General features: G+C 43.1%; 1 protein-coding gene across 1 annotated transcript; it reads left to right on the top strand.

The window, feature by feature from the left end:
• Positions 1–730: 730 nt before the first annotated feature.
• LOC106578296 (ATP-sensitive inward rectifier potassium channel 12-like) lies at positions 731–3,331 on the top strand. Its single transcript, XM_014156967.2, has one exon. The coding sequence runs from the start codon at positions 893–895 to the stop codon at positions 2,225–2,227; it is 1,335 nt and encodes a 444-aa protein (XP_014012442.1). The 5' UTR covers positions 731–892; the 3' UTR covers positions 2,228–3,331.
• Positions 3,332–19,443: the final 16,112 nt, after the last annotated feature.

Genomic DNA, 19,443 nt, shown 5'->3' on the forward strand with positions numbered 1-19,443 from the left:
TGGTAGCACATATAGAGTGAGTCTTGCCACATTGTCCTATTCAAGAACACTGGCTGATGCAGAATGGTGATGTAGTATTCACAGCCACATAAACATACATTTATGTCAAATTGATACATTTATGAGGTAATAATATAGTATTTTACAGTGTTCAGCAGTTATCAAACTATATACGTTAACTAGGCACTCCACAATTTTGGTTCAGCAGTTTTCAGTTTTGAGAAGTTTGATTAAGTGATAGTTAATTGTATTGTTAACAAATGACAAGAAAATCTAATCAAAAGTAAGGAGAATATTTAATTTTTAAAAGCAGATACTAGATTGAATATGTATCCAAATTGAAAGAGTGATTTTGTGCAGTGAACAAGTGACTTTGTGGATTTGTTTGTTATACTCAGTCAATTGAAAATGTACTTAGAGTTTTGACAAATTAGCCATTTTGATGATTCGTTTAGATTTTTGTGCAAGTGTACCACATACTTGTGAAGAGTTTTCATTAATTGGACTTTTGACCAATCAGATAAGCTCCGAAAAGATCTGATGTGAAAAGATCTGATGTGATTGGTCAAAAGACCAATTAGTGGAAAAAATATCAGAATTTGTCTGCCTGTCTTAACGCAGCCTTTGTAATGCAGTTTCCCAGAGTCTTCATGGTGGAGTATGTTGATACTGACATGCTGTGATATACTGACATCCGCATCCCTTTCCTCTTTCCTCAGGGAGTGGTCTGCCCAGAGTACAACACCCAAAAGCACACCTTCTCCCTGGCTATGACCGGCTGAGATGGGGCTCTGGCAGTGATACCGCTGGGAAGGGCCTTTGAGTGATCACACATTGGGACTCCGGGATTGCCCACCTACTCCGACACTGCAGCCCGGCCTACGTGGCCAGCATGAGCGTTGGGCGTATCAACCGTTACAGCATTGTGTCGTCGGAGGAGGAGGCGCTGCGCCTCACCAATATGCACAGCAGCAGCGGTGGCGGCATGAACGGCTTCGGCAACGGCAAGATCCATACACGCCGCAAGGTCCGCAACCGCTTTGTCAAGAAGAATGGCCAGTGCAACGTGCAGTTCACCAACATGGAGGACAAGTCGTCGCGCTACATGGCCGACCTTTTCACCACGTGCGTGGACATCCGTTGGCGCTACATGCTGGTGCTGTTCACACTGGTGTTCGTGCTGTCCTGGCTGGCCTTTGGCCTGGCCTTCTGGGTTATAGCATTGCTCCACGGCGACCTGGACAACCCGGCCGGAGACGACAACTTCACGCCTTGCGTCCTGCAGGTCAACGGCTTCGTGGCCGCCTTCCTGTTCTCCATCGAGACCCAGTCTACCATCGGCTACGGCTACCGCTGTGTGACAGAGGAGTGTCCGGTCGCCGTGTTCATGGTGGTCTTCCAGTCCATCGTTAGCTGCATCATCGACTGCTTCATGATCGGCGCCATCATGGCCAAGATGGCACGGCCCAAGAAACGTGCGCAGACACTACTGTTCAGCCACAACGCAGTGATCGCTTTACGCGACAGCAAGCTGTGCCTCATGTGGAGGGTGGGGAACCTAAGGAAGAGTCACATCGTAGAGGCCCATGTCAGAGCTCAGCTCATCAAACCCCGGATCACTGACGAAGGGGAGTATATCCCCCTGGACCAAATAGACATCAATGTGGGCTTTGACAAAGGCCTGGACAGGATCTTCTTGGTTTCTCCCATTACGATTATCCATGAGATCAATGAGGATAGTCCACTATATGGGATCAGGAAAAATGACCTGGAGACGGCGGATTTTGAGATCGTGGTCATACTGGAAGGGATGGTCGAGGCAACCGCCATGACTACGCAGGCCCGCAGCTCCTATCTGGCCACGGAGGTACTGTGGGGTTACCGGTTCGAGCCAGTGCTCTTCGAGGAGAAGAACCTGTACAAGGTGGATTACTCTCACTTTCACAAGACCTACGAGGTACCGTCCACCCCGTGCTGCAGTGCCAAGGACATGGTGGAGAACAAGTTCCTGGTGCCCACCTCCAACTCCTTCTGTTACGAGAACGAGCTGGCCTTTCTCAGCCGGGATGAGGATGAGGAAGAGGAGGTGGTGGGTATGGGCAGTGGTACATTCAGAGCGCTGGCCAACCTGAACAGTCCGGACCGGAACAATCGACACGAGTTCGAGCGGCTACAGACCACCAGGGGACTGGACCAAAGGTCGTACCGCAGGGAGTCGGAGATATGACCTCTGGCCTACCTGGGGTCAACTTCAATACGTTTTCTTTCCTTCCAAGGGTAAAAATGCAGAACAATGCGCAGTGCCATAGGACTACTGTAATAGTATGTAAAGTAAATGAGGGGACAGTGAAAGGGAAAGCGGGACACTGGAAATAGTGGATGCTAGCAAACGTATGCAGCATGCAAAACTGTGGTAAACAGGACCACAACAAAAGGAAAAGGCCAGTGAAGGACATTATTCCTTCATGGAAACTTGAATCTTCATTTTTCATTTGAGTTGAGAGTGTTTAATTATGCATCGAACAGGTATAATGACAAGACCTAATAATCAGGTCCTAGGTGTAAATATTATTCCTTAGATAAGTTATGTTTCATGTGGAGTATTATTTTAAAAAACATCTTTAAAAGATTATTTGTAGCTATTTCAAGTTGCTATTGGGCACAAATGGCAGCGTTACAGTTTAAAGCTACATATAAGCTTCCCACATTGCTGGAATTCACAATCGCTGGAACTGAGTTCGACGACACATTGAAAATTCCTGTAAAAGTGCACTGCAACATTCAGAAGCAATGAGCCATGCTAAATGGTCTAACCATCCACGAGCCACTGAAGCACAACATAGTTTCACAACTTGGACTTAATTTTAACCAGTTGTGATGAATACATATCATTTGCACTATAAGCAGAACTTAAGAGTAGGCCCTATAGTAATGCAATAAATTAATTTAGAATGGGCAATACATTTTATTGTTCATTTTGATACCCCTTGCTTAAAACATTAAAATAACACAGGATTATTCTGACCTCAATGAAGTTTGAAACTACGAAGTTGTTGATATGGAAAATATCATTACATTTCATAATTCTTTTGATTATTCTCTTTACAATGAATCTATGCATATCATTAATGTTATCAGGAGACAGAAACTCAATGGAGATGATGCAATACAATCATCATTGCATAATTCTACAAAGAGAACGGGTTTGATGAAAGTATGTCTGAACTCAATGAGAATTGAAGGGCTTCACATGTAAAAAGCATTTACCGTCTATTACACTGCATGACCAAAAGTATGTGGACCCCTGCTCGTTGAGCATCTCATTCCAAAATCATGGGCATTAATATGGAGTTGGTTCCCCCTTTGCTGCTATAACAGCCTCCACTCTTCTGGGAAGGCTTTCCAATAGATGTTGAAACATTGCTGTGGTGACTTGCTTCAATTCAGCCACAAGAGCTTTCTTGAGGTCGGGCACTGATTAGGTGTTCGATGGGGTTGAGGTCAGGGCTCTGTGCAGGCCAGTCAATTTCTTCCACACCAATCTCGACAAACCATTTCTGTATGGACCTTGCTTTGTGTACGGGGGCATTGTCACGCTGAAACAGGAAAGGGCCTACCCCAAACTGTTGCCACGAAGTTGGAAGCACAGTTGGAAGATTTCCATTCACTGGAATTAAGTGGCCTAGCCAGAACCATGAAAAACAACCCCAGACCATTACTCCTCCTCCACCAAACTTTACAGTTGGCACTATGCATTCGGGCAGGTAGCGTTCTCATGGCATCCGCCAAACCCAGATTTGTCTGTCGGACTGCCAGATGGTGAAGTGTGAATTATCAGTCCAGAGAATGCTTTTCCACTGCTCCAGAGTTCAATGGCGGCGAGTTTTACACCCCTCCAGCTGACACTTGGCATTGCGCATGGTGATCTTAGGCTTGTGTGCGGCTGCCCAGCCATGGACTTGCACTGATGTTGCTTCCAGAGGCAGTTTGAACTCAGTAGTGAGTGTTGCAACCAAGGACAGACCATTTTTACGTGCAACGCACTTCAGCACTCGGCGGTCATGTACTGTGAGTTTGTGTGGCCTACCACTTCGCGGCTGAGCCGCTGTTGCTCCTAGACATTTCCACTACACTATAACAGCATTTACAGTTAACAGGGGCAGCTCAAGCAGTGCAGAAATTTGACAAACTGATTTGTTGTAAAGGTGGTATCTTATGACAGTGCCATGTTGAAAGTCACTGAGCTCTTCAGTAAGGCCATTCTACTGTCAATGTTTGTCTACAGAGATTGCATGGATGTGTGCTCGATATTAAACACTTTCATCAATGGGTGTGGCTGAAATAGCCGAATCCACTAATTTGAAGGGGTGTCCACATACTTTTGTATATAAAGTGTATCTTTATAGTAAATATCAGTTATTGTATGTTATAAAATCTCTTTTGATAGCTAAGTTCAAATAATATGAGGTGCATGCAGAAAGAATGGGACTTTACCAGGTAAATGGATGTGAGTTAAGTTTTACTTTGCACAAAAACTGTCATCAATATATTCAGAATGGCCTACACAGGATATGCGTGTGGAACAGGACATTCCCTTATTATGTTAAAATTATTCATCCAATTATTTTAGAAATATATGGGCAAGCTTTTAAAAAAACACTATCAAGCACAAGAAACTATCTGTGATATGGTGATTTGATTCCATCACACCTATGACGCAATAGATTTACATGATCAGTTGGACAGCCAATATGAAAAGCAATAATACTGAAATGCACCTTCCTATTATTTAGTCAACATAATGGACGATTGGCACAAAGCTCCGTTTTATTTCTGGATACCACTTCTCGAGTCTAATGACTCTCCATTTTTTTTGTGGTGCACCTGTTAGATAACAGCACCACACTCATCACTCTGACAGTGATGTTTTGAGTTTGAGTTGCATAGACATCCTTCATCCTTCATTTACTGGAGTGCTCTCCAAAGTTAGATAACTCAAGAGGTTGCTGAGCAGCTGAACTAAGTTTGATTTGGTACAACATTATATTAAGAATGATATGGACAAAATTATTTGTAAGGAGTGTTGTTGATATGGAATCCTACACCCACTGCGCACAGATGTGAATTCAACATCTATTCCACATTGGTTCAATGTCATTTCATTGAAATGACGTGGAACAACGTTGACTCAACCATTGTGTGCCCAGTGGGAAGCTACCGAAACTCAACTTGAAATTCGAATTGGACAATGATGCTTTGGACTGGAAGTAACAAAAGTAGTCATAATTGAGAGAGGTAAAAAGTGTCTTGAACGTAAATAATCTAGGTTCAACTTCAAGCACAATACCAAGCAAAACATTTCTAAATGGGGGCGGCAGGTAACCTAATGGTTAGAGTGTTGGGTCGGTAATCAAAAGGTTGCAGGATCGAATCCCTGAGCTGACAAGGAAAAATTCTGTCTTTCTGCCCCTGAGCAAGGCAGTTAACCCACTGGTGCCGTGGATGTCAATTAAGGAAGCCCCCTGCACCTCACTGATTCAGAGGGTTAAATGTGGAATACACATTTAAGTTGTACAACTGACTAGGTCTCCCCACTTCCCTTAAAACCAAATAAATGTATTCTTTTAGTATGTACAGATTTGTTTTTGTCTTCGTTATACTAGATTGAGTAGTTTTATCAGTATCTAAGTAAAGCAAGAAAACTAAGGTGCATGACAGACACATTGGAATATTTGGCATGAATCGTAGAATTTGAAATGTAATTTATGCCTACACATAATGCGCTGCTCTACCAAATAGCACACCATTTATTATGCTGTGTCATGGAGTTAATGTCCCCTAAGATACTACTTTTCTCTATTTCCATTGACACCATAATCACTGCCCTTCAAAGCAAGAAAACAACTATGAGATGGTCATTCAGCTGGCTACAATGACTGATATTTTCCTAGTGGTCCTGTTATCCCTTGGGTATACTTTGCTCTAAATAATCCTACATAATGTGTTGCTTTTTTGCTTTTTTAAGAAAAGAGAGATTTTTTGGGAGATGAATGAAACCTTTTCGTCCCAATCCTAGCCGTTATGCTCATTGCCTTCTGGGAAGGCTCTGGTATCCCATGTGTGACACCTTTGTACCTACTTACAATGTTTCAGTGCTATCCATGATAAAGCATAATCAGCTTCTATGCTGCATCATCGGAATGCAAAGTTCCATTATGCCTTTTTATTTAATTTTTTTATTTTTCCGGAAGGATTTTATTCAGTTTTAATGTTACCCAATCTGACCCCATTAAAACAGAGAAGGCACTAGCAATACACATGTATCAAAGGTGCACAAAGTCAACAAAGTATATTAGGTAACAGCTAAACATACACAGAAATCAACACATCTATTTTTATATTAAGTTGTTTTTAATATGACAGTATTTCCTTGAGATACAGTGTAACAAAATCATCCATATTTATCAATTTTGTACCAGAAAAAAGTCAGAAGATTAGATTGTTTTTCATTTCAGCTTTTGATTAAACAGGTATTTCTCTTAAAGGGATGATTGGAAAACCTTTGACCTCTGTAGAAGTCTTTCTATGGCCCAGGTGAAGAAATGTGTCCTGGGCTTTTTATTTTAATGGATAATGCAAAGCCAATTAAATTATTCAATTAAAACCTAATTGTAAAAGAAAACTGGATGGAGTGCATTTTTTTTCAATGTACCTATCATTGTAAAACACTGAGAACATTAGTATAATACTGAACAAAAATATAAATGCAACATGAAACAATTTCAATGATTTCACAAGTAACGTCCTCTCACTGTCAACTGCGTTTATTTTCAGCAAACTTAACGTGTGTAAATATTTGTATGAACATAACAAGATTCAACAACTGAGACATAAACTGAACAAGTTCCACAGACATGTGACTAACAGAAATTGAATAATGTGTCCCTGAACAAAGGGGGGGTCAAAATCAAAAGTAACAGTCAGTATCTGGTGTGGCCACCAGCTGCATTAAGTACTGCAGTGCATTTCCTCCTCATGGACTGCACCAGCTTTGCCTGTTCTTGCTGTGAGATGTTACCCCACTCTTCCACCAAGGCACCTGCAAGTTCCTGGACATTTCTGGGAGGAATGACCCTAGCCCTCACCCTCTGATCCAACAGGTCCCAGACGTGCTCAATGGGATTGAGATTCGGGCTCTTTGCTATCCATGGCAGAACACTGACATTCCTGTCTTGCAGAAAATCATGCACAGAACGAGCAGTATGGCTGGTGGGTCATGTCAGGATGAGCCTGCAGGAAGGGTACCACATGAGGGAGGAGGATGTCTTCCCTGTAACGCACAGCATTGAGATTGCCTGCAATGACAACAAGCTCAGTCCGATGATGCTGTGACACAACGCCCCAGACCATGACGGACCCTCCACCTCCAAATTGATCCCGCACCAGAGTACAGGCCTCGGTGCAACGTTCATTCCTTCGACGATAAACGCGAATCCGACCGTCACCCCTGGTAAGACAAAACCGTGACTTGTCAGTGAAGAGCACTTTTTGCAGTCCTGTCTGGTCCAGCGACGGTGGGTTTGTGCCCATAGGCGAAGTTGTTGCCGGTGATGTCTGGTGAGGACCTGCCTTACAACAGGCCTACAAGCCCTCAGTCCAGCCTCTCTCAGCCTATTGCAGAGAATATGGAGGGATTGTGCGTTTCTGGTGTAACTCGGGCAGTTGTTGTTGCCATCCTGTACCTGTCCCGCAGGTGTGATGTTCGGATGTACTGATCCAGTGCAGGTGTTGTTACACGTGGTCTGCCACTGTGAGGATGATCAGCTGTCCGTCCTGTCTCCCTGTAGCGCTGTCTTAGGCGTCTCACAGTACGGACATTGCAATTTATTGCCCTGGCCACACCTGCAGTCCTCATGCCTCCTTGCAGCATGTCTAAGGCACGTTCACGCAGATGAGCAGGGACCCTGGGCATCTTCATTTTGGTGTTGTTCAGAGTCAGTAGAAAGGTCTCTTTAGTGTCCTAAATTTTCATAACTGTGACCTTAATTGCCTACTGTCTGTAAGCTGTTAGTGTCTTAACGACCGTTCCACAGGTGCATGTTCATTAATTGTGTAAGGTTCATTGAACAAGCATAGGAAACAGTGTTTACACCCTTTACAATGAAGATCTGTGAAGTTATTTGGATTTTTACGAATTATCTTTGAAAGACAAGGTCCTGAAAAAGGGATGTTTCTTTTTTTGCTGAGTTTATAAGAAAATCAATCAATTGAAGTAAATCCAGTAGGCCTTAATCTATCGATTTCGCATGACTGTGCAGAGATGCAGCCATGGATGGGCCTGGAAGGGCATAGGCCCACCCACTTTGATGCTGCCATCACCATGCTTCACCGTAGGAATGGTGCCTGGTTTCCTCCAGACGTGACGCTTGGCATTCAGGCCAAAGTGCTCAATCTTGGTTTCATCAGACCAGACAATCTTGTTTCTCATGGTCTGAGAGTCTTTATGTGCCTTTTGGCAAACTCCAAGTGGGCTGTCATGTTCCTTTTACTGAGGAGTGGCTACTGTCTGGCCGCTCTACCATAAAGGCCTTATTGGTGGAGTGCTGCAGAGATGGTTGTCCTTCTGGAAGTTTCTCCCATCTCCACAGAGGAATTCTAGATCTCTGTCATAGGCCCTTCTCCCCCGATTTCTCAGTTTGAGAAAGGCCAACTCTAGGAAGAATCTTGGTGGTTCCAAACTTCTTCCATTTAAGAATAATGGAGGCCACTGTGTTCTTGGGGACCTTCAATGCTACAGAAATTGTTTTGGTATCCTTCCCCAGATCTGTGACTCGTCACAATCCTGTCTCAGTGCTCTATGGACAATTGGCGCCGGAGGAGATGGCTGCCATTTTACGGCCTCCAAACCAATTGTGCTATTGTGTGTGTTTTTTCATGTTATTTGTAACTTATTTTTTGCATATTATTTCTGCCACCGTCTCTTATGACCAAAAAGACCTTCTGAATATCAGGACATCAATTACTCACCTCGTACTGGATGAAGACTTTTTCTTTAACGAGTCGGACGCAAATAATTTACTTCAGACACCCGACAAGGCCCAAATCCCAGTCATTCAAATGAGAAAGAGACTGAGATATCGGGGATGTACATCGAGGTGCCTTGTAAGGATTCGATGGTAAGTGGGCAATCTGCCTCTACCATCAGCCCTATTAGCCAACGTACAATCATTGGATAACAAAATAGACGATCTACAATCACGAATATCCTACCAACGGGATATTAAAAACTGAGTTTCACCGAGTCGTGGCTGAACGACGACATGGATAACATACAGCTGGCGTTTTTACGCTTCATCGGTAAGATAGAACAGCTGCCTCCGGTAAGACAAGGGGTGGCGGTCTAGTATATTTGTAAACAAAAGCTGGTGCTGAATATTAAGGAAGTCTCAAGGTCTTGCTCGCCTGAGGTAGAGTATCTCATGATAAGCTGTAGACCACACTATTTACCAAGAGAGTTTTTATCTATAAATCACAAACCAATACTGGCACTAAGACAGGACTCAATGAGCTGTATAAGGCCATAAGCAAACAAGAAAAGGCTCACCCAGAGGCGGCACTACTAGTGGTCGGGGACTTTAATGCAGGGAAACTTAAATCCGTTTACCTCATTTCTACCAGCATGTTAAATGTGCAACCAGAGGGAAAGAAACTCTAGATCACCTTTACTCCACACACAGAGACACGTACAAAGCTCTCCCTCACCCTCCATTTGGCAAATCTGACCATAATTCTATCCTCCTGATTCCTGCTTACAAGCAAAAACTAAAGCAGGAAGTACCAGTGACTCGCTCAATAAACAAGTGGTCAGATGATGCAGATGCTAAGCTACAGGACTGTTTTGCTAGCACAGACTGGAATATGTTCCGGGATTCTTACGATGGCATTGAGGAGTACACCACATCAGTCACTGGCTACATCAACAAGTGCATCGATGACGTCGTCCCCACAGTGACCTTTCTTATATAACCCAACCAGAAGCCATGGATTACAGGCAACATCTGCACTAAGCTAAAGGGTAGAGCTGCCGCTTTCAAGGAGCAGGACTCTAACCCAGACGCATATAAGAAATCCTGCTATGCCCTCAGACAAACCATCAAACAGGCAAAGCGTTAATACAGGACTAAGATTGAATCGTACTACACCGGCTCTGATACTCGTTGGATGTGGCAGGGCATGCAAACAGTTGCAGACTACAAAGGGAAGCACAGCAGCAAGCTGCCCAGTGACACGAGCCTACCAGAGGAGCTAAATTACTTCTATGCTCGCTTTGAGGCAAGCAACACTGAAGAATGCATGAGAGCATCAGCTGTTCCGGACGGCTGTGTTTTCACACTCTCTTTAAACAGGTAAACATTCACAAGGCTGCAGGGCCAGACGGATTACCAGGACGTGTATTCTGAGCATGCGCTGACCATCTGTCAAGTGTCTTCACTGTATTACCAACATGTTTCAAGCAGACCACCATAGTCCCTGTGCCCAAGAACACTAAGGTAACCTGCCTAAATGACTACTGACCCATAGCACTCATGTCTGTAGCCATGAGGTGCTTTGAAAGGCTGGTCATGGCTCACATCAACACCACTATCCTAGAAACCATAGACCCACTCCAATTTGGATACCGCCCCAACAGATCCACAGATGATGCAATCTCTATTTTACTCCACACTGCCCTTTCCTACCTGGACAAAAGGAACACCTACATGAGAATGCTATTTATTGACTACAGCTCAGAGTTCAACAACATAGTGCCCACAAAGCTCATCACTAAGCTAAGAACCCTGGGACTAAACACCTCCCTCTGCAACCGGATCGTGGACTTCCTGATGGGCTACCCCAGGTGTTAAGGGTAGGTAATAACACATCTGCCACGCTGATCCTCAACACGGGGGCCGCTCATGGGTGCGTGTTCAGTCCCCTCCTGTACTCCCTGTGCACCCATGACTGCATGATCAGGCACGACATTAAGTTTGCCGACGACACAATAGTGGTAGGCCTGATCACCGACAACAATGAGACAGCCTGTAGGGAGGAGGTCAGAGACCTGGCCTTGTGGTGTCAGGATAACAACCTCTCCCTCAACGTGATCAAGACAAAGGAGATGATTGTGGACTACAGCACGCCCTCATTCTCATCAATGGGGCTGTAGTTGAGCAGGTTGAGAGCTTCAAGTTCCTTGGTGTCCACATCAACCAACAAACTATCATGGTCCAAAGACACCAAGACAGTCATGAAGAGGGCACAACAAAGCCTATTCCCCCTCTGGAGAATGACAAGATTTGGCATGGGTCCTCAGATCCTCAAGAAGTTCTACAGCTGCACCATCGAGAGCATCCTGACTGGTTGCATCACTGCCTGGTAAGGCAACTGCTCGGCCTCTGACAGCAAGGCACTACAGAGGGTAGTGCATACGTCAAGTACATCACTGAGGCCAAGCTTCCTGCCATCCAGGACCTCTATACCAGGCGGTGTAAGAGGAAGGCCCTAAAAATTGTCAAAGACTGCAGCCACCCTAGTCATAGACTGTTCTCTCTGCTACCACAGGGCAAGCGGTACCGGAGCGCCAACTCTAGGTCCAAAAGGCTTCTTAACAGCTTCTACCCCCAAGACAGAAGACTCCTGAACAGCTAATCAAAGGGTTACCCAGACCCCTCTTTTACTCTGCTGCTACTCTCTTTTTATTATCTATGCATAGTCACTTTAACTCCACCTACATGTACATATTACTTCAATTACCTCGACTAACCGGTGCACCCGCACATTGACTCTGTACCGGTACCCCCTGTATATACCCTCGCTACTGATATTTTACTGCTGCTCTTTAATTATAATTATACATTTTTTACTTATCTATTTTTTACTTAACACCTATTTTTCTTAAAACTGCATTGTTGGTTAAGGGCTAAGGGCTTGTAAGTAAGCATTTCACTGTAAGGTCTACACCTGTTGTATTCGACGCATGTGACAAATTCAATTTTATTTGATTAGATTAGAATTCCTTCGACCTCATGACTTGGTTTTTACTCTGACATGCACTATCAACTGTGGGACTGTCACAACATCCACAGAAGGGGGCGCCTCTTCTCGGTCGGGCGGCGCTCGGCGGTCGTTGTCGCCGGCCTACTAGCTGCCACCAATCTGTGTTTCAGTGTCTATTAGTTATGTCTGGTTTTTGTTTGCACCTGTTTTGTGTTTTGTCATTAGTGGGGGGGTTATTTAGTCTGTCTGTGGTTAGCTAGGATTTTGTGCGGGATTGTTCGTTGTTACGTGTGGTGTTACTTTTATTATCTAGGCATTAGGGTTGCCGGGCTGCGCCCCGTCTGCCTTTTGAACGGAGCTTCTTTTTGTCAATTTTTCTGACTGTTATGCTCCCAGTCGTATGTGAAACTTACCCGTGGATTTATTAAATTAAGATTGTTCCAACGGACCTCAGTCTCCTGCGTTTGACTCACTCCTTAAACTGTTCATTCCGCTCGTGACAGGGACCTTATATAGACAGGTGTTTGCTTTTCCAAATCATGTCCAATCAATTGAATTTACCACAGGTGGACTCCAATCAAGTTGTAGAAACATCTCAAGGATGATCAATGGAAACAGGATGCACCTGAGCTCAATTTTGAGTCTCATAGCAAAGGATCTGAATACTTACGTAAATATGCTTTGAAATGTGCCCCCAAACTGGCAAGTTCAAACAAACATATACAGTCCCTTCGTGCTGGGAACCAAACAAAGCAAAATATTACAAGGAAAAAAGGTTGAACGTCATCTATTTGTTCTTAATATTTGGCAAAAGGTAAGTTAAAAAAATGAAACTACGGAAACAGTTCTTCAGATTCCAGCATGTTCCTAGCTGTACACCCTGTAGCTGAAAAGGCTTGAATTCAATAATGGTCTATTAGCAGCAGTCTGAGCCCCTCGGCTGAGTGTCACCACTGCTCCGGCCTGCTCCCTTAACACCCATGCCACGGTCCTGGCAAATCAGACCTGTTAACTACCATACGGAGGCTGCTCCCTGCCACGTGACACGCCGGCCCCAAAGAAATAGCCCGCAGCTGGAGAACCAAACACAACCCAAACACTGAGGCCCACTCACCAATTTGTGCCTTCCTGGCCCTACCCTTTATACATGTTTCCACTGCTTTTTGAGGCAACCAGAAAATGTATTGTCAAATAACTACATATTTTTACTTTTTCAATAGTTGTCATATCATCAGGTTTTGACCATTAATGCACTTTTTAGAGTGAGGAAGACACCCATGACACCCAAGGGAATGGCTGCCCCTTCTGTAGTCCAAGTTAGCATGTCCACACACGCCCCGGCCAGCTGTGGGCTTTGTTTCAAATGCTATGAAATAAGGAACAACCCAACAACACAAAAATTCCTTTGAAAAGCGGAGACTGACTGACTGAATGAATGACTATGGGTGCCAGAGTGTGTGGTACAGTACTGTATAGCCAGCCATGCTCTCTGTGTCACGTCCTGACCAGTAAAAGGGGTTATTTGTTATTGTAGTTCGGTCAGGGCGTGGCAGGGGGTGTTTTTCTGTGTGTTTTGGGCATTCTATGTCCTTTTTTCTATGTGTTTGTATTTCTTTGTTTTGGCCTGGTATGGCTCTCAATCAGGGACAGCTGTACATCGTTGTCGCTGATTGGGAGCCATACTTAGGTAGCCTGTTTTCCTTTGGGTTTTGTGGGTGGTTGTTTTCTGTCTTGTGTGTGTTCACCTGGCAGAACTGTTGGCTTTCGTTTTCTTGTTTGTTTTAAAGTGTTTCATTAAATATAATTATGACCACTTACCACGCTGCATCTTGGTCCCCTCTTCCAGACGATCGTTACACTCTGTGAGCCTGCGTATATTGCTAAGTTAATTAGCCGCACATCACACTCCCCAGTGGCTGTGGCTCTGGCACAGTGATGACAGTAAACCAATTGGCAGTCGTGTTGAAGGGACTGCCGTCAAGCTGTGTGGCTCTCCGGTCACTTTCACCTCTCAAAAGTTCTTACTATTAGTTATTGAGATTATATCACTCAGTGATAGACTTTTAGCTTGGAGGTCTTTAGCTATTGAATCAGCATACCTCCGCTTTGAAAGTAATACACTAATAAAAAATGATTCAACTGCAAATCCTCCACCTTGTGAGGAGTATTTGATGCCACAAGGCAAACTGGATTATTATAATTATGTAAATAATTTGTTGAGTCAAATTTTTATTACATTTAACCTTGATACAGGAAACATTACTAAGTGGTAAACATACAGCAGCCTTGAATCCAGGGGCTTTGCACCAAGGTAGCAAAACATTAGTAATTTCTTCCAACATGAGAAGCATTAGCCAACTTCATCACAATGAAATCCAGTATCAATGGCTTCTTGAGTAACCTTAGTTAGCTCTATTAGAGCCTAGAATAGTGCCCTGTGTGGTGAAGTCATGAGAAAAGACCAGCAGGTTTTTGGTCTGTCTGGTGAGTGGACTGGCCTCCATCATCACCTGCTCTAATAGCCCTTTTACTGGGAGAAAGCAAGGATGGGATTCTCATCTCTCTATCCCTCCCTCCACCCTCCTGTCTCTCCATCCATGCCAGCAAGAGTACTGTCTCTTTATAACCATCCTCTGCAGGGTCTGAAACAACCGGATGCATCCGTTTTTCAGGGGAAATGGAACGAGAGCCTGTGGCACGACTTCCGCTTTTGGATGTTAACAAGGTGACACTATATCTTAACTCCTCCTCCACATTTACTGGATTAGTTCAACAGTGCAGAAGAGAACCTCCCCGGACAATTTTCTTATTTCGTCAAGACCAGAAAGGAAGAAAAAGCTGCTCTGGCGTTTCTTTTACAGCTGATACCTTAGGTTACTCTATCACTGTGTTCCCAGTGGACACAGGCCCTGCTCCGGCGCAGACAGAGTCTCCTGTGTCAGGCAGAATGGGAGCCATTGTGGAGGGGGGCTCTGGGGAACAGAACGTCCACACAAAGACAGGCTGGGTTGGAGGCATGGGGTGTTAGGGGGAGACAGCATCTCGCCCAACCTGACATTGTCTATGGCTATGCCACTTTAAGCCAGGCACAACAATAACCGAAGAGTCCTGCATTTAACCAGGGAGTTCTGCATTTAATGCAATGCACTACACTACCTCTCAACTCCAATGGTTTGTATGGTAACTACGGGCCCTTAGGGATGGGCCACTGACAGAACTAATATGGCGTCTGAGATGGGCACACAGAGGACAGAGGACATTGCTGCTGACAGAGACAAGTGAAACTGGAGACACAGTGACAGGTCCCCACTACTACAGACAAGGACCTTACTGAGAACCCCAAAAATGAATGTCCCTATTACATAAGAATTCCATTCTTTCTCACATCATTCATTCACTCTTTGGTAATCTACTGTGGTAAATTAAATAGTTACATTATGTAAGATATCAGATAATAACACGTATGGTTTTACATATACCTAAGTATCAAAAGTAAATGTAAATGCTAAAATATACTTAAGTATTGAAAGTAAAGTAAAAGTAGAAATCATTTCAAATTCCATATACTAAACAAACCAGATGGCACCATTTATTTATTTATTATTATTTAGGGATAACCAGGGGAACACTCCAACATACAGACATCATTTACAAACAAAGCATTTGTGTTTAGTGAGTCTGCCAGATCAGAGGCAATAGGGGTGACCAGGGATGTTCTCTTGATAAGTGTGTGAATTGGACCATTTTCTTGTCGCTAGCCATTCAAAATGTAACGAGTACTTTGAGTGTCTGGGAAAATCTATGAAGTAAAAAGTACATTGTTTTGTTCATGAATGTAGTGAAGTAAAAGTAAAAGTTGTTAAAAATATAAATAGTAAAGTACAGATATCCCAAAAAACGACTTAAGTAGTACTTTAAAGTATTTTTACTTAAGTTCTTTACACCACTGGCATTATGTGGGTTGAATGCTGTAACAACACAGAATAAAAAAATGTATTCAAGTCCCATGATGGTATTGACTGCCCATTACTGCTTATCACTTATTAACCATCATTTATTCACATTACTTTACGTTAATAAAATATTTCAGTTGTTGTGTATATTACATTTGTTTTATTTGATGACTTTATTATTTCATTCCAAGTCATCTCATCTCTATAGAGCTGCTGCCTATGCTTTCTGACAAAAATCACTAATCACTAGTTCTTCAAAGTAAATAAGGTATACTTTTATGATTGTTGAATACCCACTATCAATCACTTAGATCATGTATTTTCAGGTAGAGATACCTTGTGAACAGTGGAGGCTGGTGGGAGGAGCTATAGGAGGATGGGCTTATTGTAATGGCTGGAATGGAATCAATGGAACGGAATCGAACGTGGTTTCCATATGTTTGACGTGTTTGATACCGTTCCATTTATTCCATTCCAGCCATTACAATGAGCCCATCCTCTTATAGCTCCTCCAATCAGCCTCCACTGCTCACGAAGCAACAGCTGCTCTCTACATCCCCCTCACAATACTGCATTCTTCTGTCTCTTCCGTAGCAGGCGTAAAAGAAACACAGACCGGACAAGTAGATGCTTAATGGATTATGGTCATTGTAGTTAATTACCACGTTTTAAGCATTACACTATGTACAATATTGGTCCTGTTGGAAACTACAACTCCATACTACATCGCACAGTTCAGGCTGTATCTGATTTATCTATTGAGAAACGGTGCAATGTGCACATTGAGCTCAGAAAAAAACAGTACAACATGGAATTCAAATAATTGAATCGGTCTGTCTATTAGTTGTTTAAAAAAACTGAAATATCCAACATTTCGGTTAATGGCTCAGAACTAGTAGGCCTATTGTGGCCTTTTTAGTGTGATATGTTACCATTAAATTAGTAATTGTGTATCCATATCATATTTTTTTGTTAATCTATACCTAACCCACTGTATTCTCTGTGAGGATTTGTCATAGACTTAGATGACACATCTATGTATCTTTCCTATTATGGCGTCTGTGAGAACACGTGCAGCCCCATTGAGCCCATTTCCATTTTGAAGTAGTCCATTTTCTTCCTCTACTACTGCTATGAGTTGGCGAATTACTGCCACATGCAGTAATGGTTGGAATGTTTGTTCACAAGTATAATTCATTGGCTGACCTCTCCTGGTGAACTGGATGGAATTATGTGATCCTTTCTTTAACCCATAGGAAGTCCCACCCAGTTGACCACTTCAACATGTGAAATTCCTCAATGGCGCTGCCCATGCTAAAATGGGCTTTTGGCACTAGAATTGTCTAAGTCTGTGATTTGTTACTCAAAGCTCTCAGCCAAACCAAAAAATGTAATTGTTCTGTGGCAAGGAGCTCATCAAACATACAGTACCAGTCAAAAGTTTGAATACACCTACTCATTCAAGGGTTTTCCTTTATTTTTATTATTTTCTAAATTGTAGAAAAATAGTGAAGACATCTGTCACAAGTATCTTCGTCTTCTGACGATAATGCGAAATCGGAAAAGGTAGACCAATACGCAGCAGGTGTGCAGTTGTTCATTTTGAACATTTAATGAAATCAACACGAATACAAAAACAACAAAACGACCGATAAACTGACAGTTTGCAAAGCATAGGCTCAACACAGAACAATCACCCACAAATCACACACACACAAACACACCCTAATATATGGGACTCTCAATCAAAGGCAGATAGACAACACCTGCCTTCAACTGAGAGTCCCAACCCCAATTAACCAAACATAGAAACACACACACCAGACTAACCATAGAATACAAACACATAGACCATCAACCAAAAACCCGGAAATACTAAATCAAACACCCTTTACACAAACACACCACCCCGAACCACATAAAACAAATACCCTCTGCCACGTCCTGACCAAACTACAAAACAATTAACCTTATACTGGCCAGGACGTGACAACATCAAAACTATGAATTAACACATATGGAATCATGTAGTAACCAAAAAAGTGTTAAACAAATCAAAATATATTTTAGATTCTTCAAAGTAGCCACCCTTTGTCTTGATGACAGCTTTCCACACTTGGCATTCTTTCATCCAGCTTCACCTGGAATGCTTTTCCAACAGTCTTGAAGGAGTTCCCACATATGCTGAGCACTTGTTGGCTGCTTTTCCTTCACTCTGCGGTCCAACTCATCCCAAACCATCTCAGTTGTGTTGAGGTCCGGTGACTGTGGAGGCCAGGTCATCTGATTCAGCCCTCCATCACTCTCCTTCTTGGTCAAATAGCCCTTACACAGCCTGGAGGTGTGTTGGGTCAATGTCCTGTTGAAAAACAAATGATAGTCCCGCTAATTGCAAACCAGATGGGATGGCGTATCGCTGCAGAATGCTGTGGTAGCCATGCTGGTTAAGTGTGCCTTGAATTCTAAATAAATCACTGACAGTGTCACCAGCAAAGCACCCCCACACCATCACACCTCCTCCTCCATGCTTCATGGTGGGAACTACCCATGCGGAGATGATCTGTTCACCTACTCTGCGTCTCACAAAGACACAGCGGTTGGAACCAAAAATCTAAATTTGGACTCATTAGACCAAAGGAGAGATTTCCACAGGTCTAATGTCCATTGTTCATGTTTCTTGGCCCAAGCAGGTCTCTTCTTCTTATTGGTGTCCTTTATTAGTTGTTTCTTTGCAGCAATTCGACCATGAAGGCCTGATTCACGAAATGTGTCTGTTACTTGAACTCATCTATTTGGGCTGGAATTTCTGAGGCTGGTAACTCAAATGAACTTATCCTCTGCAGCAGAGGTAACTGGGTCTTCCTTTCATGTGGCGGTCCTTATGAGAGCCAGTGTCATCATTGCGCTTGATGGTTTTTGCAACTGCACTTGAAGAAATGTTCAATGTTCTTGAAATGTTCCACATTGACTGACCTTCATGTCTTAAAGTAATGATGGACTGTCGTTTCTCTTTGCTTATTTGAGCTGTTCTTACCATAATATGGACTTGGTCTTGGCTATCTCCCGTATACCACCCCTATCTTGTCACAACACAATAGATTGGCTCAAACGCATTAGGAAAGGAAAGAAATTCCACAAATTAACTTTTAATAAGGCATTGAAATGCATTCCAGGTGACTACCTCATCATACTGGTTGAGAGAATGCCAAGAGTGTGCAATGCTGTCATCAAGGCAAAGGGTGGCTACTTTGAAGAGTCTAAAATCTAAAATATATTTTGATTTGTTTAACAATTTTTTTATTTTTTATTTCACCTTTATTTAACCAGGTTGGCCAGTTGAGAACAAGTTCTCACAACTGCGACCTGGCCAAGATTAAGCAAAGCAGTGCGACAAAAACAACAACACAAAGTTACACATGGGATAAACAAACGTACAGTCAATAACACAATAGAA

The sequence above is a fragment of the Salmo salar genome, chromosome ssa19 (genome assembly GCF_905237065.1).
Source record: "Salmo salar chromosome ssa19, Ssal_v3.1, whole genome shotgun sequence".
Taxonomy (NCBI): Eukaryota; Metazoa; Chordata; class Actinopteri; order Salmoniformes; family Salmonidae; genus Salmo; species Salmo salar.

Excerpts from the sequence above, each read along its gene's own strand:
- LOC106578296 (XM_014156967.2), top strand. The coding sequence starts at position 893 with ATGAGCGTTGGGCGTATCAACCGTTACAGCATTGTGTCGTCGGAGGAG.